The sequence below is a fragment of the Elephantulus edwardii genome, unplaced genomic scaffold, assembly GCF_000299155.1.
Source record: "Elephantulus edwardii isolate Elephantulus edwardi_28Jun2011 unplaced genomic scaffold, EleEdw1.0 scaffold00003, whole genome shotgun sequence".
Classification (NCBI taxonomy): domain Eukaryota; kingdom Metazoa; phylum Chordata; class Mammalia; order Macroscelidea; family Macroscelididae; genus Elephantulus; species Elephantulus edwardii.
The window spans coordinates 3605189-3631017 of NW_006399753.1; the positions used below are offsets into that span (position 1 = coordinate 3605189).

The 25829-nt window shown below is 45.7% G+C and overlaps 1 protein-coding gene across 1 annotated transcript in view; it reads left to right on the forward strand.

Annotated features, from left to right (window-relative positions):
* Positions 1–25829, forward strand: part of TRAPPC9 (trafficking protein particle complex 9) — a 403698-nt gene that overhangs the window by 234604 nt on the left and 143265 nt on the right. The window contains exon 17 of the mRNA XM_006879266.1: positions 13680–13822. Within this exon, the coding sequence (XP_006879328.1) occupies positions 13680–13822 (143 nt within the window). The remainder of the gene's footprint in view (positions 1–13679; positions 13823–25829) is intronic.

Below are 25829 nucleotides of genomic sequence, written 5' to 3' on the forward strand. Positions count from 1 at the left end.
ACTGCACCACCTGAACGTCTTTCCCACCAACTAGAATGGTTAAAAGAAAACCCCCAAACCAAACGTCACCAAGCGTTGGCAAGGATGTGGAGTCACAGAAACTCTTAAGGAAACACTGAGAAGTCTTGAACTGTACTTAGTAGGTCTGCCTTTTACAGTGATCCAAACTAGGACACCATTTCATTTGTATTCTCAGTGCAGGCAGCTGATTTAACGGAGTGAGAATGATGAGAGCGGCCCTTCTCGTCATCAGTCCAAGGGGCTGCAGATCCGGAACGTGGTACAAGCAGGGTAGGTCTTGCGTGTCGGCTGGACTCTGAGATGTCAGGCTGGTGGTTATTCCTTTATCTGTGTCCGCACCTATGTGATTTTCTGATTCATAAGTACACACCACAGATACATGTCTGTGGCTGTGTGTATGTTCATATGTCAGAAGGGTTGGGACTGGGCAGTTGGGATGCTGTTGTGCATAGGGTCCCTGAGGGTTGGAATTGACCACACAGCACCTAACCGCACGTGGATGTGCACACATACGTGCATTTCTCAGGGCTTTTCACTGGCGAGGTTTGAAGTACGAGCTTCTTGGCAGCAGTGTACACGGCTCCTGCTCCTGTTCTCCACCGAGATTGATCGAGGCCTCTTCGAGCAGTGGCTGTTTCGCAGAACAAGGGAAATAGAAGCGGACATTTCACTGCCCGTCCGGTGGGTCCCCACTCGTGGTGACCCTTATGGGTGTCTGAGGCTCTGCATCTTTATGGAAGGAGATCGCTTATCTTTCTTCCATGGGGACGCTGGTGAATTTGAACTGCTGGCCTTTCTGTTAGCAGCCTGATACACGGTGCGGTATGCCATCAGAGGAGATGGCAGGTGTGAAGTTAGAGCATTGGGATCACCCAATAGCAGTGGGTTTTCAGTGGTTCAGTAGGAGAGCTGTGACATCTTCCACTATATAAGGGAACACTCAGTGGGTAGTTGTTCCGTACCATCGAGTCAGAACCCGTCCGTCCATACCTGGCCCTCAGCAGCTTGTCAGAGGCAGCGAATCGCACGAGAGATTCCTCAGCTTTCTCCTGTGGAGCAGCTGGTGGATTCAAAATGCTCAGCTTCTCATCACCAGGCGTGCAGAGCTCCCTCAGAGGATGGGATGGTGGCAGGAGGAGGCAGCAACCAGCTTGAGCAGACGCCAAATCTGGGCCAGTTTTAGCCCCAGTATGAATGATGACAGTAACCGATTAGAACCTGTTCCGTGTGTGTGTGTGTGTGTGTGTGTGTGTGTGTGTGTGTAGATCCTTGAATCTGTGAGGAGGTAAAGAACCAAATAAGTAATCACCCCAGTTAACACAGACTAGGAAGGAGGATTGGCCATCCGCTTCTGAAATAGAACGGGCCTTCAAAACCCCGAAGTATAATAATGCACACCTGCTCTGGACAGGGCAGGCTTCAAGAGCTGTGGTACATATGGTCACTAGGAGTTGCAGGTGACTGACTCATTGTCACATAACAACAACAAAGCAGATTGAGGAAGGAAAAGTTGTTTTTGCAAAAACAGCAAATTAACAACTGGTAACTATGAAATGAATGATGTAGCTTGAAAAGGCTCAGTGTGGGCTAAAACCTGTGGAGAATCATTTATACAGAATAGGATAAGTCTCCAAGCACCTCCCCACTAGTGACTCAGTGGTTATGGGGAACAGGTACTGCACGTGGAGACCCCTCGCAGACACTAAGCGAGCATGTGTGTGTATGTGATTGTCAGCGGCTGTCCAGTGTACAGCAACCCTGTGTACAGGTGAGCAGACGCTGCCCAGCCCTGCTCCACCTCCATCGTCCCTATGCTACGTGAGCCCATTACGGTAGCCTCTGTGTCTGTGTGTCTTGTCAGGGATGCACCTCTTATTTCTGGACCCTTTCCTTCTCCAAGAGTTAGGTCCTTCTGCAGGGACTGGCCTGATACGTGTCCAAAGTTGGCGAGAAAAAATCTCACCATCCTTGCTTCCCAGGAGCATTGTGGGTGTACTTCTTCCAAGATCGATCTGTTGTCATCCCTCGCTCTCTTCATGGGCACCCTCCCCACCTTTATGACAGAGCCAGAGGCCAGCAGGATTCTAGACCGAGAGACAAAGCATGGACAGTCGCTGAGTTATATAGGGAAGCTTTAAGGCCAGTCTTTCTGTTTTCTCTTCAGACTGAAATAACACCCTTGTTTAAAGTTTAAAAGAGAAAATTTCAGGTAGCAGAAGAAAACTAGGGAGAGTTAAGTTTTACTTTTAGTGGGTGGAGAGTGTTTATAACCCTAATTCAGGAAGCATAAGAAATGCAAGAGACATAAAACGAAATATTGTTCAGTTAGCTACCAAAACATACGCTTATGGTAAAAAGATTCTTTCAAGATAAAAAAAAAAAATTAACACAGCCAACACGAAATACATAGTTGTAAAGGTCTCTGCAATCGTGTCACACGTGGAGGGCCATCTCCTTAATATGTGAGACCTCCGAAGTGTGGAAAGCCAATCCTGACGGCTCAGTGAGATGGCCATGGATGTCGGTGTTGGGCACTGTCAGGTTGGAGCTGACTCACAGCTGACCGTCCAGCCAGTTTTCAGAGGCTGAAATTCACATTGGAGGAGATTGTCCGTCTTTGTCCCGTGGAGAGGATGGTGGATTCGAAGTATGTTCTTTTGGGTTCACAGTGCAACTCCTTACCATTAGGCCGCCAGAGCTCCCTGACCCTGTGGCAGGAACATGAATTCACGGAGAAATGCACAGAGCACACGTACAGGACAAGGTGTTCCCGTTTATAACTAGGAGGAGAAAGGAAACCATTTTGAGGTATTGTTTTGTTTTTAATGCTCGAGTGAACAGCATAGTCATTTGGGAGCTTCTGAAAGAAGTAGTCCTCTCAGACCTTGTTAGGTGTGAAATGGCTTACACTTTGAGAACATTTTATTAGTGTTTATTAATATAGTAAATACATCCTAATAATAAAGAATTTCTAGGGTTTCAGAAGTAAAGAAATAATTCTAATCTTTAAAAATCCCCATTGTGTTTGCCCCCAGCGTCCCCTGTGGAAAATCTAACAAGCACAGTGAGCGGCCTGTGCTGGCTGTTTACTGGGATAGTTGTCGTAGCAAAACAGAAACAAAATCAGAAAAAACCAAAAGGAGAGTTAGTGTCTGGCTTGGGTGGCATCGCCACAGGGGGTTGGGCTCTCACCCACAAGGCGGTGGTTCTTTGGCAGTTTGAATTCACCAGCCACCCCAGGAGAGAAAGCTGGGTGGTCTCCTCCTGTGAGCCGTCAGGCGCGGAAACCCAGTGAGGTCAGCCATGAGTCTCTTCTGACTAGACAGCAATGAATGAGTGTGTAATACTTGTGTGAGATTGGGGGGGGGGTAAATGGTGTGGACATAGGAGTAGGGTTGGGAGCACACCTTCTCAGTATGTAGCATTTAGAGTTTAAGCCATGAGACTACATTACCTATTGGACAGAGAACATCAGTAGCAGATGAGTGATGGGCACCTGGCCTGTGGCCGCTGAATTGCTCCGGACTCAACAGAACCCTGCAGGACTGAGCAGGACTGCCCAGGGGCTTCCAGGTGGTGGTCTTGACTGACAGGCGGTCTCATCTTTCTCCCTTGGAGTGGACGGTGGGATCACACTGCCAGCGGTCAGCAGCTGAGTGCTTGGCTGGTGCCACCAGGGCCACTCCGACAGCTGCTGTCACAAAGATCAAAGCTGAGTGCCTCTAATGAGCACATCTCAGGGATGTCTTCTCAGGACAAGAGATCTGCAAATAAGGAATTTGGGGAGAAGAGAGAGTCCCACAGGCTGCTCCAGTTGGGAGGGGCTTGTAAGCCTGAGGTCTAGGGTCTTCAAGAGGGAACACGAAGGTGGGTAGAAGTTCGGCGAAAGGACGGTGAAAGAACACAAGACAAACAGTCAAGTGATCTTGATGATTTTAATTCTAAGTCATTCTAATTCTCCTTCTTTCTCCCTGCTTCCCTGCTTATTGCATTTAGCATGATACATTTATATCCCATTTTTACAATTAGGGGCTTGATCAACAGCCAAAAAGACAACAAAAGTAAGAATAAAGTTTACATTATTTTCTTGCACACAGCTCTTCTTTATGGTCAGGTTCCTTGGTAATTGGAGAGCTTGGTAGACAATGGCTTTTCACTTAAACATTTTTTTAAAAAACCTGTTCTCAAACCTGTTTTCCAACTTGTTTGGGTTACAAAGTTACAAAGTAAAAAAGTTACATTTTAAATTTAAGCTGATACATTTTACATTTTTAGCTGAATTTACAATATTATTTATTTCCATTCAAGAGACAACACTTTTACACTTTACATTATTTCAGGGGTGATTACTATCTCAATAAGGGGATTTAGATTCATACAAAAGATGTTTTGAGTCATAATAACGCCTAAATCCATCATCCCAATCTCATGTTTCATGATTTATTTTACCACTTATACCTCGCATAACGTCTTTCCTTTGGTCACTTTCAAACCTTTTGAAAAATATATCCCAAGACACAAAACCATCAGGGTGTTTTGCATTAAATTCATTATATTCTCCAGTATATGGAAGAGGTTTATCTGTAGGCTTTGGAATTCTGTAAGGGCCTCTCCCAATAGAGGGCTGCCACAAACAACCATTACCTAATAGATAAACAATTCTTCCACCTGGTGTTCTCGTGGTGGGGAGCAAGGGTTTTTCCTTTGAAAGAGTTCTTATAAACCCTAGAAATCTAGGAATCTCTGGGGTGGTCATCTTTGGGATTTCCACCATTAATTCTTTTTGTTATAATGCATCCATGAATTCCCCTAAAATAATATTCTTGAAAAGTTTTAGTAATGCTAAAAGAACCGGAGGTAATGTTTGCATATTCAAGTCGTCACCTCTATTTAGTTCTTTTTGGGAACATCTAACAAACTTTTAGTAGGAACACTTTGTGTAAAGAACACAGCCTTCTCCCCCTGTCCCACATAAAAAACACAAAGAGACAAAAGAAGAGAAATTACAGAAAGGCCAAGAACAATCATGGGGAAAACACACGTTCCGAGAGGCTGACTTCCGTGAAGTTTTCGCCTCAGTTGGGTGATTTTGTCACCAGACTCCCTTGGAGTTGGTGTGGCAAGAGAGCCCTTTGCTGTTGGCTGTGGGTCTCATATAATCAATTAATTGTCTTACAATGAAAGTCTTCCTACTCGTCAACCAGACAGTTAGCCTGGAGTCCCGGGAGAGATGTCTGACATGCTTTCCTTGGTGCTGAACCCCACGCTTTGAACTTGGTCTTTAGACATCCCTGCTCTCCTTGCCCTCCACCCTCTCATTGTTTTCCGACCACTCTGTGGCACCCATGAGTGGAACTGTTTGATTGCTGGTGTCAGGTGATCCAGTCCCCACAGGTTAGTGGATGTACCGTGTTAATTTGTAGTTACTTGACATCTTAAAAGACTTAATTAACACTGAAAAAAGACTTTGGCTGCAAGTGCTAATTAACTGGGAAGCAGAGTGTATAGCTTTCACCTAGGTTTCATTGACCTTAAATAAACTACAGAAGGATTGATCGAGGGGAATGAGCCTGACCAGGGCTTCTGGTCCGGAACTTCTGACTTCTGAGTACCCGCATCACAGTTACTAATCTTAGGTTACCCCACAAATAACACAGAAGGAAATTGAGGTGACAGATCCTGGTGGAGTCATCACAGACTTGATCTCTATGTTTTTGACACTTAAACGAGGTTGAATATACACAAGTGCAGTTGTTTTTCTCCATTGATAAGTGTAGTTAGATGAGAAATCACACAACATTGGATTACAAGTGTAAAATGTACTAGAAGAACTAATTTAAGAGTTGATGTTAGTCTCAGGCCGTATCTAATGTGGCACTTGGGTTTCATAGCTGTGGAGACGGAAAACCCGAGAAGGGATGTGACTCCTTTGAGGAGAGGAGATGATTAATCATGACACATTGTCAGCTCACTTCCATTGTTTCTGAGTCAGAACCCAGGACCCCAAGTCTCCCTCTGGAGCCCCTTCCAAGGCTCACTTTAGTCCCCAGAACTGGGCCGTCGCACACCAACACGGTCCACACTGTGTATGGAGAATTTTGTTCTAATAGGACAAGCAGCTTTGCTTGTTGATGGCCAAGGCCTATTTGTGAAACCAACTTTACTGAGTATGATTTGTATAGTATAAAATGCAACCACATAAAAGCGTGCAGTCCCATGAACTTGGACAAATGTTTACTACTATATAATCTCCTCTCGTGGGATTTACAACCTCTGAAAACCAACTGGAGGGGCAGGTATGGGTCGATTCCAGCTTGACAGCACAGTCAAGATGTGAAGTGTTTTTTACCGCTCCCTGAAGTTTCCCTCATTCTTCTGCAGTCAGTCCTGTCCTGGCCCAGCCTTGAGAAACCATCACTCTGTCAAAGGAGAACTATTCACTCCCCTAAGGCCTCTTGTAAATGCAAGCAACTCGGTGTGGACTCTTGCATCTGGCAGCTGTCACTCAGAAGGTTTTTGAGATTCTCCCATGTTATTATCTGTGCATTGTTCTATCTTGTCGCTATGTAGTATTCCGTTTTATAGAAATACTGCAATTTGTGTATTATATGTAGGGAGTTGCACTGTTAACCAAAGGCTGAGCATCTCCAATGGTTTTGAATCTGCTTGTGTCTCGGAGGGAGAAAGATGGACCCTCTCCTTCAGTGCAATTTACAGCCTCTCATACCCGATGGAGAAAGTGGAGCTGACTGGATGGCAGTGAAGTTTGAGTTTATTGTTGGACATTTTGGTTATTTGTCATTGTAGGTTATCGATGAAGCTTTCATGGACATTGCCCTAGTTATTCAGTGCTGCTATAACAGAAATCGCACACACTGATGACTCGACAGACATTTGTTTTGTCTTTCGAAGACTAGAGGTTAAAATTGAGAGTGTCACTTTTGGGGGGAAGCCTTTATCTCTGTGCCTTCTGGTTCTAGGAGGTTCCTAGCGCAGGGACCCCAGGTCCAAAGGTAGGTTCTGCTCCCTGTTCTTCTATCTGGCTGGCAGCAGGCTTGCTTACTTGTTTAATCTTATTTATATCTTAAAAGAAGTACTACCTATTCTGCAGCTTATGCCATTCCTCATTCACATAGCTGCCTCTAGTCCTGCCTTGTTGACATGTTGTTGTTGCTGTGTACTGTGGAGTTGGAACTGACCCATAGCTGACTCTCCAGTGGGTTTTCAGAGACAGTAAACCACATGGGAGGAGATTGTCCATCTTTCTCCCACAGAACAGCTGTTGGATTCAAACTGCACACCTTTGCACTGGAAGTTCCTAACCACTAAGCCACCAGAGTCCGCATTGACATCCCAGAGTTTAGTATTTATACAAAAACGTTGATTACATCAGATCACAGGATAGAGGACCATTACATGATACTGACCATCAGGGCCAGTCAAGTTAGTGCTTATTTTGGGGGACACAATTCGATTCATAACAGGCGCTTATGAAAATGTCTGTGTGGACATATGTTTTTGTTTTTCTTGGATCAATGCCTGGAGTGAAATCACTGGATAATGTGTTAATTGTATGTTTATGCTTATAAGAAATTGCCTAGCTCTTTTCTGAAGTGATTGTACTATTATATCTTCCTACCAGGAATGTGGGAAAGTTCTAGTGGATTCCCTAGGATTTTTTCCCCACAGAGAACAACGGGCAGTGTTACAGCTTCCTTCCTGATCCTGCGGGTACCATGAGTTTTCTTTTCCTGCCTTGTTGAACTAAAGATCATTGCTGACAGAAGTAACGAGACCCGTGTCTTCGCCTTATTTCAGATATCAAGGACCAAACATCCAATTTAATTGCTGGATCTGTTCACACCTCATGGTTTATGCTATTTCTTTTTGCTTGTTTGTTTATGTTTTTTAATTGTGATTTTTAAGTTTCTATTACTAATCTTAATAAAAGTTTACAGAGACTTTGCATTTCCATTCATTCATTGTTGTACTTTTCACCCTGCCTACCTCTCCCTTCCAGTTCACTCTTTGAAAAGTAAAAGAAAAATTCTTTCATTGTTATGCTATCCCTTCCCCCAAGTCCACTCCACTTAGGCAGCCTTTGTTCTGGACTCCTGTCATCACAATAATCCCTAATCATATATCCTTTTTAAGTAGTTCTCTCCCTCATCCGTTTCAATGCCGTGCACATTATTTATCCCATCTTTCTTAGTCTCCCCCCAGCCCCGATGTCAGTCCCATTTTACAACAGTGGTACTATGCAGTATTTGTCCTTTTGTGACTGAGATATTTCACTCAGCCTAATGTCCTCCAGGGTCACCCATTTTGAATAATATTGCATGAGTTCCTTGTTTTTCAATGCAGCGTAGTATTCCATTGTGTGACTATACCACAGCTTCTCTATCCAGTTGTTTGTTGATAGGCGCTTGGGTTGTTTCCAGCTCTTCACTATTGTGAACAAAGCCGCGATAAACATGGGATGGCTGTGCATATATCTGCTTGGGTGACAGTTATGGTTTCTTTAGGGTATATTCCCAGTAGTGGAATTGCTGGGTCAAATGGTATTTATATTTGCAACTTTTTGAGAAAGTGCCATACAGCTTTCCACAGTGGTTGCACCGTTTTACACTCCCACCAACATTGAAAAAGGGTTCCAGTTTCTCTACAACCTTGCCAGCATTTGATGTTTGCTGTTCTGTTAAATTTTGCTATTCTTCCTTGGGTGAGATGATATCTCATAGTTATTTTGATTTTTATCTCTCTTAGAGCTAGGGATTTTGAACATTTCTTCATTTGTTTGTTTGCCATCTGAATATCTTCTTTGGTGAAGTGTCTGTTCATATCCTATGCCCATTTTTCAATTGGGTTGTTTACCTTCATCTTGTTGTGTTGCTTAATTGTGATTTTAACAAAAGTTTACAGAAAAGCTGGGTTTTCATTCATTCATGGTTGCACATTTTCCTCCCTCCCCACCCCAGTTCACTCCCTTCCCCCCTAGTTCACTTTGCTATCTGTGCACCTCTTACTCTGGACTGTTGTCATACAAATAATGCCTAATCATAGATTTCTTTTAATTAGTTATTTCCTTCATCTGTTCCAGTGCAGTGTTCATTGTTTATCCCCTCTCTTCTTAGTTACCCCCCCCAACCCTCATGTCAGTCCTGTTTTTCACAAAGAGAATCCATTGTGATGGTTTCTTCTTCTGATCATTCCTAGGTCATTTTCTAGTGACAGTTTGTCCATAGATCAACTCCCCCACATCCCCCACATAGGTCTACTTTTATAGCTTTTTATTTGTCTTCGTAAATCTTTGTGGATAGGATTGAGAGTGTTATATTCAGGAGCCTGAATTGTGTTCTGTTCGTCTGAAGAATTTTTGACTTGGTCCTGTCTAGTAACTCAACTGTCTAGATCATTCCAAGACTTGTTTTTAAATTTTTAAACGATGTGTTGTTTTATTCTGTTGTTAATTTAGCTTTTGTACTAAGTCATGGGTCTTCTAGGATTGTTCCTGAAGGCCTCAAGTGTCCAGTGAGGTCTCTCTTCTTGGCTAGTGACACTTGAATGACTGTCATCCCTGGATGAGCTATTTGAATGATCTGGCTTCAGATCCCTTGGCATTGTTGTTTGGCCTCGCATCGGCATTTTCACCTGTTCATTCAGAGACTGATATTTAGCTGGAGACTCAGGGGAACGTATACTTATGCTTGAGCACTTTCTCTCTGTAGCCTTTTCTCTCAAGACTCTTCCCTGCCCAGTCTCGCCTCTTGGCTTCCGTGTGCTCTCCAGTTCAGCAAGACTACTCAGTTGTGGTTGTGTTCTCCTTTATTTTTTGCTTCATTGGCTAAAATTTGGCACAAGCTAAAATCCAGAAAGAATTCTAAGGCTTGAATCTTTTGCCTACCCTCTCTCATGTATCACTATGGATCTCTTACACTATTTGTTGTCATGGACAATAGTAAGATTGCCCAGTGAAGAACCTATGCCTTTGAATAGGGGTGTTGATGAAGAGTATTTACACTGTGACGTGTCGAAAGAATAAACAGACCTGTCTTTGAGCAAGTGCAAGCAGAGTGCTCCTTAGAAGCAAGGCAGTGTAACTTCATCTTACAGCCCTTTGAGCATGTTACCTTTGGAAAAAGTACCCTACTTAGAGAAGTAGAAGATCCGTGAAAGAAAGGAAGACCCTCAAGGAGATATTTTGACACAGTGACTGCCTCAGGGGACTTAAGATTGGTGAAGATTGTGACAGTGGCACAGGATTGGTAAGGTTTCCATCTCTTGTTCAAAGGGTCACTCCAGGTTGTAGTAGGACACTGAACATCTTTTGTTAAATCTGTATTCTTCTCTGTTGACACATCATTTTAGCTTTAATTTTAAGATGTATCCTAGAAAAAGAAAATATGTTTTCTTTTGTTCTTTGCCCATTCCTGATTTAATCATAGTGTTTTCTCAAGGTAAGGATGTAAAACACATTCAGGAAGGAAAACCTCTTGGCAGGTCAGTGCTGGGCTTCTCTTTACAGTTTGGTTGGAAAAAAAAGCTTTAACACTCTGTATTTTTTGCCTTACTTGCTTACATTATTGTTTTATTAAAATATTCTAATTTTACTGCAGAAAGGAAGCTTTTTATTTCTTTTTTTAATGAAGGAGGAAAAGGCGGTAATATATACAGTATCTTCACAAAATCTTTCCTATACTTGATTTTCACAAATTAGACAGATATGTTTCTCCATAATTATATCTTTTCCCCGGTTCTCTACAGAATAATGAAACAGCCAGTTCGGAGAGAACAAAAGCAGACTACTTCTTTTGTGGTTGTTCTGTTTTCTTGACAGAGACGTATTGTCTTGTGGCGTTTGTTCTCATTTCCCAGGTGATTTCCGCCACTTCACTTCTTGGAGGCGACTTTTAAATGTTACCTTGAAAACAAAACAAAATAAAAAGCCACTCTGATACCTGAAGTTGCAGCACAAATTTTGGCTTTTCAAGGCCATTGCTGGAAGTCTGTGTATTTTCTAGACCAGCCAGCCGGTAATTTGTGAAAGAAGCCGTACAGCGTTGTGATGATGGTTGTCTTTGTTCATTTATTTATCGGTCCATTTGCTCCTACACCCGTGCTCAGTCGTCGGTGCGCTTTCCAAGTCCAGGGGTCACACAGCACATTGGACTTGTACTAAGGACAAACCCTGGTACCAGATCGTGCTCAGGATACGTTTAAGTGAAGAATAAGGAACACACTGAACGTGTGAAATCAGAATTCAGCCAGTGACTCCTCAAGAACTTCCTGTCAGTTGGTTTCACACAAAGTCTTTACTGAAGATCTAATGACTGGGGGGTGTGGATGGTTGGGGGGTGGTCTCACCTTCTGCTCATGGTAAGAGGATTTCACAGAGCGTTGTTAAGTCTTCTTCCCAGGGTGTCATCCTCTCTGAGATGACAGGACAGCACCTTGGGCTGCAGTGAGTGGGAAAGAAACCCAGGATTTGGGGAAGCCAAACTAGACACCTTCAAGCAAACCAGGAACAATTTGTATTTCTTTAAGCACTTCTTCACTGAGGCAGTGTGAAGTCGTTTCAGAAGTGGCTTTTTCTGGGTGTGAAGGAGAAGTTGTATTGATAGAGATGAAGAAAATCCCTCTTGTTGTTTGTGGTCATACGGAAGTTATCCGTGTGGAGTGGAGGGCGCTGGTGGGGAGTGACACCATGGAGGTAGTTCCGGACGGTGATCTGTAAAATGCAAGTGTCGCTCTTTTTCTACGGTAAACAGCACCATTATCAACATGGTGTTGCAAGGGTGAGTTTGCAGAGGGGAAAGGAGTGTATCAAGTGTGTGCCTTCTTGTTCCACCACCACATTTCTGTAATTAAACCTCAGGAAAGTCTAGGGAGAGCTCTGGTAGCCCAGTGGTAAGGAGCTGCACTGGCAACTTCAAAGCACATGGCTCGAACCCATCAGTTGCTTCGCTGGACAAAGTCGAGCAGTCTCCTCTTGTGTGATTTCCCGCCTCTGAAAACCCACTGGAGGGTCAGCTGTGTGTAATTTCCAACTCAACGGTACATAACAACAACGTCTAGTGGCTCTGCCTTCCGTGTAGAGGATCTGGGTTTGATTCCTGGTCAGTGCCTCACAGAAGCATCCGCCACCTGTGTTCAGTGGAGATGTGAGTGTTGCCGATAACTTTGAAGACAGTCTGCACCAAGGTGAACTGAGAAGTAAAGCCTCGGCTTCTACTTCCAAATAACCAGCCATCACTTTCCCTGCAGGTCACAGCCGTCCAGTCCACAGCCACCGCGGGATGGAGTCCCTGTGGGTCACACAGCCTGACCCGTGGTCCATTGTGGGGAGGGAATCCCTGCGGGTCACAGCCGTCCGACCACAGCCCACCACGGGATGCAAACACAGCCTGACCCATGGTCCATTGCAGGGTTGTAATTCTTGTGGGTCACAGCTGTCTGACCCACAGCCTCATGTGAGATAGAGCCCTGTGGGTCAGACGATCCAACCTACAGCCCCCTTCAGGCAGGAAATCCCTACTGCAGGGATGTACTTCCTGTGACCCCGTTGTCAGGCCCACAGCGCATGGTGGGGGTAAAATGCCTGTGGATCCCATGGCCGACCCTCAGCCCATCCCGGCCTCTCTGAGACCTGCCTTCCGTTGGTGGATGTGGCGAGCATGGCCTCAGGCCATGTTTTTAGAATGTCCCTGCGATGGTGGGCATTCCTGACCCTCCTTCCACAAAGGCCTCTTTCTGAATTGCCTTGACGGCACTGACTGCCCTTGTCTTTGCTCCTTGTGTTTCTGGTGTCCCAGTTCTAAAGCCTTTGCCCAATACAAACCTGGGAGGGCCCATTCCTGTCTTGTCTATTTAGAGTTTTGTTGGCAGTCTCTCTGTGTACCTTTTAGTAAATGTTTTAGGGATTTGAGATCCTGCTGGGCCATGTATGGTTGCAGTTGCCTTGTCTTCCTTGCTTTGATTTTGCTTTGCCAAACATCACAGGGGTTCTTGGCTCTCAGATCAGACAAAAGGGGATGTGGGCGGGATTTGGTCTGGCCACACCTGGTTGCCACCTGCTGGGGGCTTTTCTGTGAGAGGTGGAGCCCCTGCTGCTCAAGGGCTTAGCTGCATTGGACATTGACCATGATGGTGTCTTCTCATGCTGGACGGGCCTAGCGACAGTGTCCCTGCCCTGCCGGCCTGTGAAGAGCCTGTCCCTCCTTGAATACTGGCTCCCGACTGTCTGGAGCCCTGTCTTCTGAGGGTTTCTGGGGAGTGGTATGCGTCTGTACTGGACCTGCGTTGATGCTCATAGCCAGGGAAGAGCGCCCCACCGTCTGTGGCTATTGAAACGCTGTGGAGTGGCGTGTACTTTCTTTCTGAAGTGCTACGTCCAGCTCCAGAGAACACGGCTGACCCCTTGTTCCCTTGCATACCTGGGCCAAGCCTGCTGGTGTGGACAGCAGGGTATCAGAGGTATTCAGAATGCCCCTGCGATGGTGGGCATTCCCGATGGTGGGTATGGGGCCTGAGAGGGATGAGAACGGCCGGATGGGGAGAAGCTGCACTGGTGGGTCATCTCCAGATGCCCTGCTCCTGTCTCCTGGTGCAGAACGCGGGCTCCTAGGAGTGACTGACTCCCTGTCACCTTCCTTCTGCAGACTCTGGAAGCTGTCTTGAACTTTAAATACTCCGGAGGCCCCGGCCATGTGGATGGCTACTACCGGAACCTCGCCCTGGGCCTGCACGTGGAGGCCGAGCCGTCCGTGTTCTTCACCCGAGTCAGCACTCTCCCTGCAACCAGGTGAACTGACCACCCCTGGGGAATGGCCTTCAGCGGCTGCTGGGTCTGTCCAGTTGATTCTGCCCCTGGGGTTTCCTCCTCGGCTGTCTGTGGGAGACCTGGCCAGATCTGGTCACCTGCAGAGCAGCTGGGGGGTTTGAATCGCCAGCCATACGGCTAACAGCCGAGTAGGTCATCGCTGCACTAGCCAGGCTCCTAACCTCCCCTGGGGCCCGAGAACACTGACCTTGGTCGCCCGTGGGATTCTGTGGCTGAGTCACTCTGCTCTGTAACTTAGTTTCCTCATCAGAAAAGTGGGTGCTCTGTGGCCCTACCTGGGTCGTGGGTGGAGGCAGGGACCGCACCAGCATACACTGTCTCATAAGCTTGCCCTGGTGGCCATCACTGTGCAGGACGCCTGTCTGGAGCCTGGCCGACTCTCGTCTGGCCCAGCTCCCCCCAGGTCCTGGGGACTCCTCTCCGGTGGCTCTCCTGGCATCCTGGTGCCATGTCGATGGCTGTGTACTGGCCAGGCTGTTGTCTAGTGTGATTGCTTCTTGGAGCTGAGTGGGATGTCTTCCTGCTTGCTCTTCCAGACATAGTTGTCCTTCAACGAAGGCGCCACCCGGTCCACTTGAGCTGTCCCTGAGACTCGAGGATGGCACTTCTCACCCACATTGTAGTTACGCACTCTGTGAACCAAGTGACTCAGCCACAGGGCGCCCTACCCCCCCAATCCTGAGCAGCCGTGGTCCCCTGGGCACCTCACATGTCGAGGAGAGATGGTTGGACCAGCATTACTTCTTCCTGATGGAAGGCGGGTCATGGGAGGGCGGGCCTCACTGTCCTGTAAGGTGGACAGACCAGCATTACTTCTTCCTGATGGAGGGTGGGCCACACCGTCTGGCCTTGAACATGGGGCGAGGACATCACAAGCTGGCTGCCCCTCCAGCTCCCCTGGTTCACCCTACACTCCACAAAGGAGGCAGACGTGGAGCTGCCCAGGTCAGTGCACGTGTAACAGTCCCTTCAGCGTGGTAGAGCTCCAGGTGGCAGTGTGGCTTCAGTGACCCCGCCTCTGGAGAATGGGCTGAGAGAATCGTGGCTGGGCCTGGGCTTCGCGGCTTCCTGTTTCTTCCTCAGTCACCTGTCTGGTCCACACAGCGGCCTTTCTTGCCAAGGCTCAACTCTGTTCTGAATTTGTATTGAGCATTAAAGAGTGTGTCCAGGGAGAACTTGGCCCAGGATGTGGCCAGCAGATGTCAGAGCACAGAGGCTTCCTGGGTGCTCTGTCTGCCCCATGCCAGCCTGGCCGCTCTCCCCAGCATGCCAGCTGTGTTGACTCTGTAGAAGGCTTCCGCAAGCCGTCAGGACCTCACAGAAGAGTTCTCCTTCACCCACCCCCCCCTCCAGTCATAGCTTCAGGCCACACCCCAGCAGCTCCGAGTGGCCACTCAGGATGGGAGCATTCCCATGTGGCATGTCACGGACACCGTGTGGAGAGTTGATTGTCAGCTGAAGCGTCTGGCCCTGCGTGGCAGCCTGCTCCTGCCCTTTTCCTTTGGCTTTTATTCTCTGGTGTGGGCTTGACACTTGTCTCTTCTGAGCCCTTCTCCACTGCTGACCAGCAGACCCGCCATCCAGCCTCTACTGGGTCTGTACTGACCTCGAGGCTTGACAGGTACAGAGTGAGTTCAGAGTCCTGGCTGTGATCCTGGAGTGGCTTAAATGTCTCCCCTTGACCGTCCGCCTCAGCTGTCTGCTCCTGCCCCTCCTTCTTGCACGTACAATCCATTTGGTTTCCGATCACGTGGAGGTGTCCGGCCGTTTCACTCCAATGAGCCGCTGCACATGTCTTCTCTAAGAAGACTCTCTTAGTTCTCTTTCTTCCACTTGGCCTCTGGAAAGTATCTGTTAGCGCTTACTCATGTCTGTTGCCGTCTTTAGGAAGCTCCCCAAACGTACATAGACAGGCTGAATGGACTCTTCCTCGGTAGTTCCCCTGGACCTTGCTCATCCTTCCAGCAAAGCACTGGGCTTGCTGTGAGTGTGGACCTCTGTTCGTCCCTGAAAGCTGCAACTGGAACGTCCAGGGTGCTATCTGAGACACGTGCTGGGGTAAGAGAAAGAATCTGGAGAAAGAATACAGCGCCAGCGCCTACACTTCTGGTTTGGCAGTGCAGCCCCTTACCCCTCAGCCACCCGATTCTCATCTCCAACTCTGGATTTTTGTTACGTGCCTTCGAGTCAAGTCCAACCTATAGCAACCCTGTGAACACGAGATCTGAACCCTCTCCTGTGCCTTCCTGACCCTTCCTGACACACTAGAGCACATTGCTGCGCTCTCTGTATCAGTCCACCTGACTGAGGGTTCTCTTCTCCTTTGCTGACCCTCCACCTTTTCAAGCATGATGTCCTTCAAGGAATCGCCACTCCTAACAACATATCCCAAGTATGTGATACGGAGCTTTGTCGTCTTTGCCTCAGAGGAGCACTCTGGCTACACTTTTTCCAAGAACATTTGTGTGTGATTTTGGCGGTGCATGGGATATTCAGGACTTTTCTGCAAAGGCATCTCTTCTTCTGTCATACTTATTCATTGTCCAACTCTCACATGCTTAGTAAGTGATCACCCTAAATCAGACACATCTCAGCCCTCAGACTGACACCGTTACCCCTCAGGAATTTGGAGGAGTCCCTGACTGCAGACTTCCCCAGTGCAGTAGGTCTGCTGATGTCCCGACTGCTGGTCCAGGTGCCGATTGTGGATCCAGTCGGCTAGTTAACGAGTATCTTCAAGGAGTCATTTCAGCTCGGGGTTTATAGATTATTTCCAGGCATTAGTTGTAGGGGTCCCCAGCTCTCAGTGCATGTGGTTTAACCTGCCCTCCCTTTCGCCGCCCGGCCAGCAGTAGGAACAGCTGGCACAAAGCATGTGCTGAGGCTGTGGTCGTGCGCACGCAGCGGCAGGGGCCGGCCAGCCTCTGTCCTTTCACACACGCAGTCTTTGTGAGCGTGTGGTCTCAGTGTGCACTGAAGCACGGGGAGGCAGGCATGTCCTGCCTGGCTGCGCCCCACCCTGTGGATCACCTGCACTCAGAACCCCCCTCCCCCCCGCACATGGAGCCCTCCTAGCACCTCCGTTCCTGGCTTCTCAGAAGTTCATGCACCTGGACCTGTGAACAGCCTGAACCTGACGTAGGCGATGTACTCACAGGATGTGCACTCCACCAGGCAGGAGAACTGAACACTTGTCATCCTCAGTGGGTGTGAGTCCATATTAGGAGGGGACATGGGGTGATTGCTGGTAGGGGACGGCTGAGCATTGCGGGATAGACGGGCATTTGTGCTCAGGCCGCCTGCCGTTGAGCCTCAGCCCCACCCTGACCAGATGCTGCCTTTGCAGGGAGAGGTTTGCAGGATCTCCATGTGCTGGGGCTCCTTACAAAGGTTCTGGAAGTGTTGAGAGCACCCATTGGCTCAGAATCTCCGGGCGAGCTGGGCCCAGGGCAGGCACTGCGTTCAGCGGGGGTGACCTGCTGCCGTTCCCTCGGTGGGTGTGGTTCAGAGAGGATCTGTTGTGTGCTTCCTCTTTAGCAGGAGCATCACTGGGACATGACGGGTTGTGGAGGGCCTAGTCAGTTAGGACAGTTCACTGTTGGGTGCGTAGTCAAGTGCTTAAACACTGTACCACTAGGGTTACATGCATATGTGTTGCTGTATGTCATCAGGTTGGAATCAGGTTGACCCTCCAGGGGGTTTTCAAAGGTTGTAATTCACACAGGAGGAGATCTTTCTCCCATGGAGCAGTTGCAGGATTTGAGCTGTGTAACTCTGGATTGGCAGCACAGTTCTTTACCACTAAGCCACCAGATCTCCGTATGTGCCTATATACATAGTACCATTATGTGTGAAATAGTCTCACTAGTGTTTGGCATTTGTGGAACCTATACCTGGACCAGGAGGCTGTTGAATGAACAGAGCAGGGGAGCACTGCATGGTCTGGAACTGGGGACGGAGTGCATCAGGATTGTATTTTCTCTCCATACCTATTCAGTCTGTATGCTGAGCAAATTCTCTGAGAATCTGGACTCTGTGAAGAGGAGTGTGGCATCAAGATTGGAGAGAGACTCATCAAGAATCTGTTATGCAGATGACACGACCTTGCTTGCTGAAAGTGAGGAGGACTTGAAGTGCTTGTTGCCGAAGATCATGGAATGCAGCCTTTGGTATGGATTGCATCTTAATGTCAGGAAAATAAAGATTCTTATTACTGTACTGACAGGCAGCATCAGGATGGATGGAGAAAAGATTGAAACTGTCAACAGCTGCATCTTGTTTGGATCCACAATTAACACTCTTGGTATGAGCAGGCAGGAAATGAGGAGACAAATTGCACTGGGAAAGTCTGCAGTTAGGGATCTTTCCAAAGTATTGAGGAGTAGTGATGTCAGTTTGAGGACTAAGGTGCATCTGATTCAGGGTATAGTCTTTCTGATTACTAGCTATGCATCTGAGATCTGGACAGTGAATAAGGATGACAGAAAAAGAATGGATGTCTTTGAGCTTTGGTGTTGGAAAAGAGCACTAAACATCACATGGACAGGCAAGAGAACGAACAGATACGTCTTGGAGATGGTGCAGCCAGAGTGCTCTGTGAGGCAAGAATAATGAAGCCTCGCCTCACATACTTTAGGCATGTTGCTAGTAGGGGCGATTCCTTGGAGAGAGGCATGATGCTGGGAAGGGTGGAGTGTTGGTGAAGGAGAAGACGACCCTCAACCTGGTGGATTGACGTGGTGACCGCTGCAATGGGCTCTGGTGTGTCAGGAAGTGTGAGGATGGTGCAGGACAGAGCAGGGTTCAGATCTTTTGTTCATAGGCTTGCTGTGAGTCGTGCTTGACTAACAGCAACAACACCTCATGCATAAGATACTTTGTTAAGGCCATTGTTGGTGGCTTGTGTTGGTTCGATGGTGTCAGCCTGTTCTTAGGGGAGCATGCTGGGTGTGACGGAAGGCTGTCTGCTGGCTGCCTGCTGTGGGAACGAGCTCTAGGGGTATTCTTCTCAATTGTTAGGAGTTCGTGCTTCAGGCTTTCCCTTTCGTCTTGTGATAAGTACTTGTCCACAGAGGGGGAAATGTTCGAACTGCCTGCAATTCTAACCTGAGAATCAGGGAACTGAGGCTTGATGCCTCCTTTCGTCTCTTTTCCAGAGAGCTCCTGTCCCCTCGGGTGTCCAAAACGAAAATGGTTTTCAGACTCCATCAGCCAGTTCAGACCAGATCAGCTTTTTTTATCTTCCAATTTTGTACTTTGAAATAATTTCAGATCCTCAGGTAATTCTCAGAAATGCATGGTGAGATCCAGAATGGCCCTCACTCAAGCTTCTTTGAGACAGTACACATTTAAAAAAATTTTTTTTAAATTTTATTATTTTTTGTGTACCGTCAAATCGGATTTGACTGATACAGGAGGAGATTGCCCCTCCTTCTCCAGCAGAGCATCTGGTGGATTCGAACTGTGCTCCCCTGGGAAGAGATAGTACATCTCCGTAACAGCAGTACAGTTGCAACACTGGGAAGTGGTCATTGTCCACCCCACACGCTCTCTCGTGGGGGTTGGTTTTACAGCGCTCCTGTCTGTGTTGTGTAAGCCCAATACCACTGAGTCTGTTCGACTAGTGACTTGAAGATGTTCCTGCCAGTGCGTAGTTTGTCTTTTCAGCCTATTACCAAAATGCTTTGAGAACAAAAGTGGATTTTAAAAATAATTATTATGAAGCCAGATTTATCATGTTTTCTCAAGTCCATAAAGGGCTTTGGCCTTCATCACTTGGGACTAGTTGTTGTTATGTGCCATTGAGTCACCTGCGTCTCATAGTGACTCTGTGCATAAAATCTCTGAGCACTGAGCTGTCCTGAGCCAATCTCACCATCTTTGACACACCTGCCCTCATTGCCCCAGTCACTGTGTGAGTCCTTCTCCTCCATCTTCCTCTCTTGCACTGTCAGTATTAATTCTCTGTCACTTGGCCACACATGTATTAGTGAGGACAACTAAATATAGATCTTCCCAAAGAGGTTCTCGTGAGTCTTTTGATTGATGCCTTTTCCAATATGCGTAGTCTCTTAGGACAATATTAGACAGATCTGGGATTCTAGCATCTAGTCACTAAAGGCTTCTTTAATCTGGGAAAGATGATCTTTAGAATATTGGATGACAACTTGAAATGCATATGAATAACTTTTAATAATTCATAATGGGGAAAGTCTAATAGGTATTGATTATAAAACTAGTACAAAGGCAAATAAAGTCAATTGAAAAAACAACTCTAGATAAAAAGAACTATAACCATAATCATTAACCTTATATTCAGTTGGTCTCAAATATACTCTGTAATAATCTTTAAACATAATATTAAATAATCAGAATATACCAAGAATATACAAAGATCATCACATCTTTAAATATCTGAGTCATAAAAATCCCCTTACGTAAAGAATGTGACTTCTTCAGTGATAAACCATGGCCTTGATGATACTTAGTTCACTGGACAGAGTTGCAATTAAGTTGTTGTTGTTGTTATGTGCCATCGAGTCACTTGCGACTCATAGCGACCGTATGTACAAGAGCCCTAAATGCTGTGCTATCCTGTGCCAACCTTGCTGTCTCAAACACACTCATTCCCACCACTCCACTCAACAGAATCGAGGGTCTTCCTCTCCTGCACCGTCCCTCCACTCTCCCAAACATGATGTCCCTTTCTAAGGACCAGTCCCTCCTTGCAACATGCCCAGAGTATGTCAGATGAAGCTTCAGAATCCTTGACTCCAGGGAACATTCTGGCTTCACTCTCTCCGGGACAACCCTGTTTATTCTAGCAGTCCATGGTATATTCAACACTCTTCTCCAGCACCACAGCTCAAAGGCTTCAATTCTCTTTCTATCATCCCTCTTCACTGTCCAACTCTCTGATGCATAACACGTAATTGCAAAGACTGTAGCCTGGATCAGGCGCACCTTAGTTTCAAGCCTGATGTCGTTGGACTTCAGTACTCTTGAAAGGTCCCTCACAGCTGACTTGCCCAATGCAATTCGTCTCCTGATTTCCTGGCTCCTGTTACCAAGAGTGTTGACTGTGGAGCCAAGTAAACAAAAATTGTTAACTATCTCAATCTCTTCACCATCCATATTGATGCTGCCAATTGGCCCAGTGGTGAGAATCTTTGTTTTCTTGATATTGAGCGTCAATCTACATTGAAGACTGCAGTCTTTGACCTTCTGCAGCAAGCACTTCAGGTCCTCCTCAGTTTCAGCAAGCAGGGTTGTGTCATCTGCAGAATGCAAGTTATTGACGATTCTTCCACCAATCCTGATGCCACATTCCTTCTCATACAGCCCAGCATCTTGGATGATCTGTTCTGCATACAGATTGAAAAGGTATGGAGACAGAATACATCCCTGACAGACCCCTATCTTGATTTTGAATCATCCATTGTCTCCCTGCTCTGTTCTGACGACTGCCTCTTGGTCCAAGTATAGCTTTCGCATTAGCACCATCCAAATGTTCTGGGATTTTCATTTTTCTCATAGTCACCCACAGCTTGTTGTGATCCACATAGTCAAAAGCCTTTGCGTAGTCAATGAAGCACAGATAGACATTCTTCTGCTATTCTCTGCTTTCTGCCAAGATCATTACATTAGCTAGAATATCTCTAGTACTGTGACCTCTTCTAAATCCAGCCTACGCATCTGGCAGTTCTCTGTTTACATATTGTTCCAATCGTTTTTGGATAATTTTCAGCAGAATCTTGCTTGCATGTGATATCAGTGATATTGTTTGATAATTTCCACACTCTGTTGGGTCACCTTTCTTTGGAATGGGAACAAATACCGATCTCTTCCAGTCAGTTGGCCAGCTAGCTGTCCTCCAGATTTCCTGGCACAACTTAGTAAGCACATCCAGGGCAGTGTCTGTTTATTGAAATAAATCAGTTGGTATGCTGTCAACTCCTGGAGCCTTATTTTTTACCAATTCCTTCATAGCTACTTGAACTTTCTCCTTCATCACCATAGGTTCTTGCTCATATGTTATTTCATAAAATTCCTCTGCGTCAGCCAATTCCTTCTGATACAGTGACTCTGTGTACTCCTTCCATCTTTTTATACATCCTGGATCATTCAATATTCTACCCAAACTATCTTTAAGTGTTGTCACCCATGGCTTGAATTTGTTTTTAAACTCCTTCAACTTAAGGAACGCTGAGCGAGTCCAGCCCTTTTGATTTTCTGACACCAGCTCTCTGCACATTTCATTATAGTATCTTGCTTTGTCATCCTGAGCTGCCTTTTGAAATTTTCTATTCAGCTCTTTGATTTCTTTATTTCTTCCTTTAGCTTTGGCTTCTCGGCGTTTTAATGCAATACTCAGAGTAATTGAAATAGTAAACTTAAGACATATTGTTATGCATTTGATGTTTACTGTCCGACAAACATTTTTAGTTGCGGTCAAGTTCATTCTTGCTTGCAGTTGGCCCAAGCACAGCAGATCCAAACCTTGCCTGGTCCTGCATCTTCTCCCCAGTCTCCACTGTGCTTAAACACATCGTTGAAGTTACTATGGCAACCCATCACCTTGCGCATCTTCATTTCCTTTGCTGACCCTCTGCTTTTCCAAGCATGATGCACTTTTCCCATGATCACATGTTCAGAGGATGTGGAATGAAGCTTCGCCGTCCTCATCTCTGAGGACGACTCTTGCTCCCTTCTCCTGGAGTTTTGTCTGCTCTTCTGAAGTCCGTGCCATCGTCAGTCCTCTTGGCCAACACCACAGTCCAAAGGCATCAGTTCTTTCTGGGTCTTCATTAAGCATTGTCCAACTTTCATATGTATACAGAGCCACAAAAAATTGACATGCTCTTCAACACTTCTCAGAGGTCTGTAACAGCCTATTTGCCCAGTGCTATTCTTTTCTCTGAAATGGATTTCTTGACTGCTTCCGTTTTGAGTCCAAGAAAGTGAAATCTTTGACAACTTCAGTCTCTTCTCCGTTTATCATGATGTTACCTATTGGCCCAGTGGTAGAATTTTTCCTTTCTTAATGTTGAGGTGTAATGCACACTGAAGGTAATTGTCTTTGATCTTTTCAGTAGGTACCTTAAGGTGCTGTAATTTGCATAATACAGATTGTTGTTGAGTCTTCTTTTAATCCTGAAGGTTCATATGGATTGATCCAGTCATCTTCTTGAATTATTTTCTCAGCATGTAGATTGTGAAGGACTGGAGAATGTATACAACCCTGATAAACACTTTTTCTGATACACATGACGTAAATTGCAATTCATAGGAAATTTGGTAACTTCTGATTTGACAAAATATTTCATGTAATTAATAACATATTAAGTAAATCTTCAGGTTTCCCCCCCCCTTCTACAACAGAAACAAATCTTTAGTGACTCTTTTAAGTATCAAACATGTCCGAATTTTTTGTAGGTCACTGGGAATCAATACTTGAGTTATTTAACTAGAAATCTTAAAGGTTACAAACTAGCTTTTCCCAAGTCATGTGGCTAGACTTGTGACTCAGAAATGTATCTTTTTGAACTCTTGTCTTAGAAGCAAATTGCCCAAGGAATAGAATTAACTCTTCGATCTGACAATCAAGAAAATGTAGGTAACTCTTTCTGAGTACCACCTTTTTGGTTAAGGACTCAAGCACTAAACTGTTGTATCACCACTGCAACTTATAAGTGAAAAGGAAACAAAACCAATATAGTAACTCAGACTCCTTGCCATGGCATCGTTGAGGCTCCTAGCTGGCCTTCCAGAGGGTTCCCCAGGCTGCAAATGGCAAGGGGGAGGGTTGCCCGTCTTCTCAGGCCAAGTTGCTGGTGGATCTGAACAGCGAGAGGCTCCACCTCTGGGCTTGCAGTGCAACTCCCTTCATAAAATCAGTGGTCAGTTAAACACTCGATGAGCTTCACCTTTTGCTAACGGCTTTTATACAGCACCAATATTTGAATATATGTACAAATCTAAAATTTCTCAGTAAATTTTTATTTTTATTATAAAGAGACTGAATTTAAGATTTAGGAGGGAAAAGGTTATTGTTGATTTTAGCTGCCGTCGAGTTGCGTACGTCCTCTAGTGACCCTATGAACAACAGATCCGAGTCCGGTCCTGTCCTGTGCCATCCTCATCGACTCTGACGCACTGGAGCCCGGTGGTTGAGTCACCGTGTCAGTCTGTCTCTTTGAGTATCGTCTTCTCTTTTCCTGACTGTCCCTCCACCTTTCTGAGCATGATGTCCCTTTCCAGAAAATAGCTGCCCCTCCTAGCAACATCCTCAGAGTATGTGAGATGAAACATTGCCGTCCTTGCCTTCATAGAGTTCTGGCTCCGTCTTTTCCAACACCTGTATGTTTAGTCTTTTGGCCGTCCATGGAACATTCAGTGCCCTTCTCCAGCACCAGAATTCAAAACCATCAGTTTTCATTCTGTCATCTTTATTCATTGTCCAGCTCTCAGCACTCAGCAGCATCGCAGGTGATTGAAAAGACCATGGCCTGAATCAGGTGCACTTTAGTCTTCAAACTTCACTGGTCTTCAGCACTTTGGAGAGGTCCCTGACAGCAGACTATATCAGTATAATATTTCTGCTGATTTCCTGACTGCGAGTACTAACTGTGTTGCTTGTGGATGTAAGTAAAATGAAGTTGTTGACAATTTCAGTCTTTTATTTGGCTGTCATGAAGTAGAGAGGTTATAATTTTTTTATTGTTGAGACGATACACAGTACTATAACAGGGCTTGTCTGTACCATTTAGTGACATTGATTACATTCTTTGAGTTTTGCATTCATTCGGAGTTGTTCTTCCCCTATTAACATAAATTCACTATCTTCTAAGTTTCCAGTATACACTTTCACATTGCTGTTGTTGATTTGATACCCTATGTTGTTGTTGTTGTTACGCGTCATCAGTCACCTGTGACCCATAGTGACCCTATGTACAACATACAACAGCTCTGAAGCCTGCCCTGTCTTGAGCACTGACTCCACACACCTGCGTCCATTGCCCTAGTCACTGTATCAGTCTATCTCATCCAGGGTCTTCGTCTCTTGTGCTGCCCCTCTACTCTTCCAAGCACGAGGTCCTTCTCCAAGGACTGATCCCTCCTGGCCATGTGCCCAAAGTATATGAGTCAGAGCTTCAAAATCCTAACCTCCAAGGAGAAACTTAATTTCACCCCCTCCAAAACACACTTATTTGTTTCCTTGGTGGTCCATAGTATGTTCAAGACTTTTATCCAGCACCACAATTCAAAGGCATCAATTCTTCTGTCATCTTTAATCCAGCTCTCTGATGCATAGCAAGTAATTGCAAAGACCATGGCCTGGATCAGGCATATCATATAGTTCTAAAAAAGGATTTAAGAGTCAAAGCATAGATTCTTTTGCTATCTCAGCTAAAGTGTTATTTGGTTTTAAAAATACTTCAGGGGTGGTTTTGGTTTAGGGTTTAAAGATTGCCTCAGGGCATTGCTTTCATGGATTTGTCCAGCCTCATGGCTCTGGAAAGTCTAGAGTCCATGAGAATTTTAGATTCTTTTATGCATTTCCCCTTTTTGATCATGATTTTACTATAAAATCTTTTATCAAAGTGATGAGTAATAATACACAAGCACCATTCAGTTCTTTGGGATTTTATTTTATTTATTAGAAGTTTTCATAAATTAACTCATTAAACTTTTGTTGTTGTTATTATTATTAAGTGTCGTAGAGTTGTAGACAACCCATAGCGACCCTTTGAACAAAAGACTTGAATGCAAAACTTTCATCTTTCCTTAAGGTTCATAGTTTCCAGAGGCAAGCTTTTTTAAAACATTGTAAATATTACATTTGACCATATAAAGTCCCTTTGAATAAATCTTAAAATTTCATGTCTTTAAATATACTGCCTATAATACAACTGTTCAAGTGGTAAAAATGGACAGACTTATTATCAGAATCAAATCCCCTCTCCCC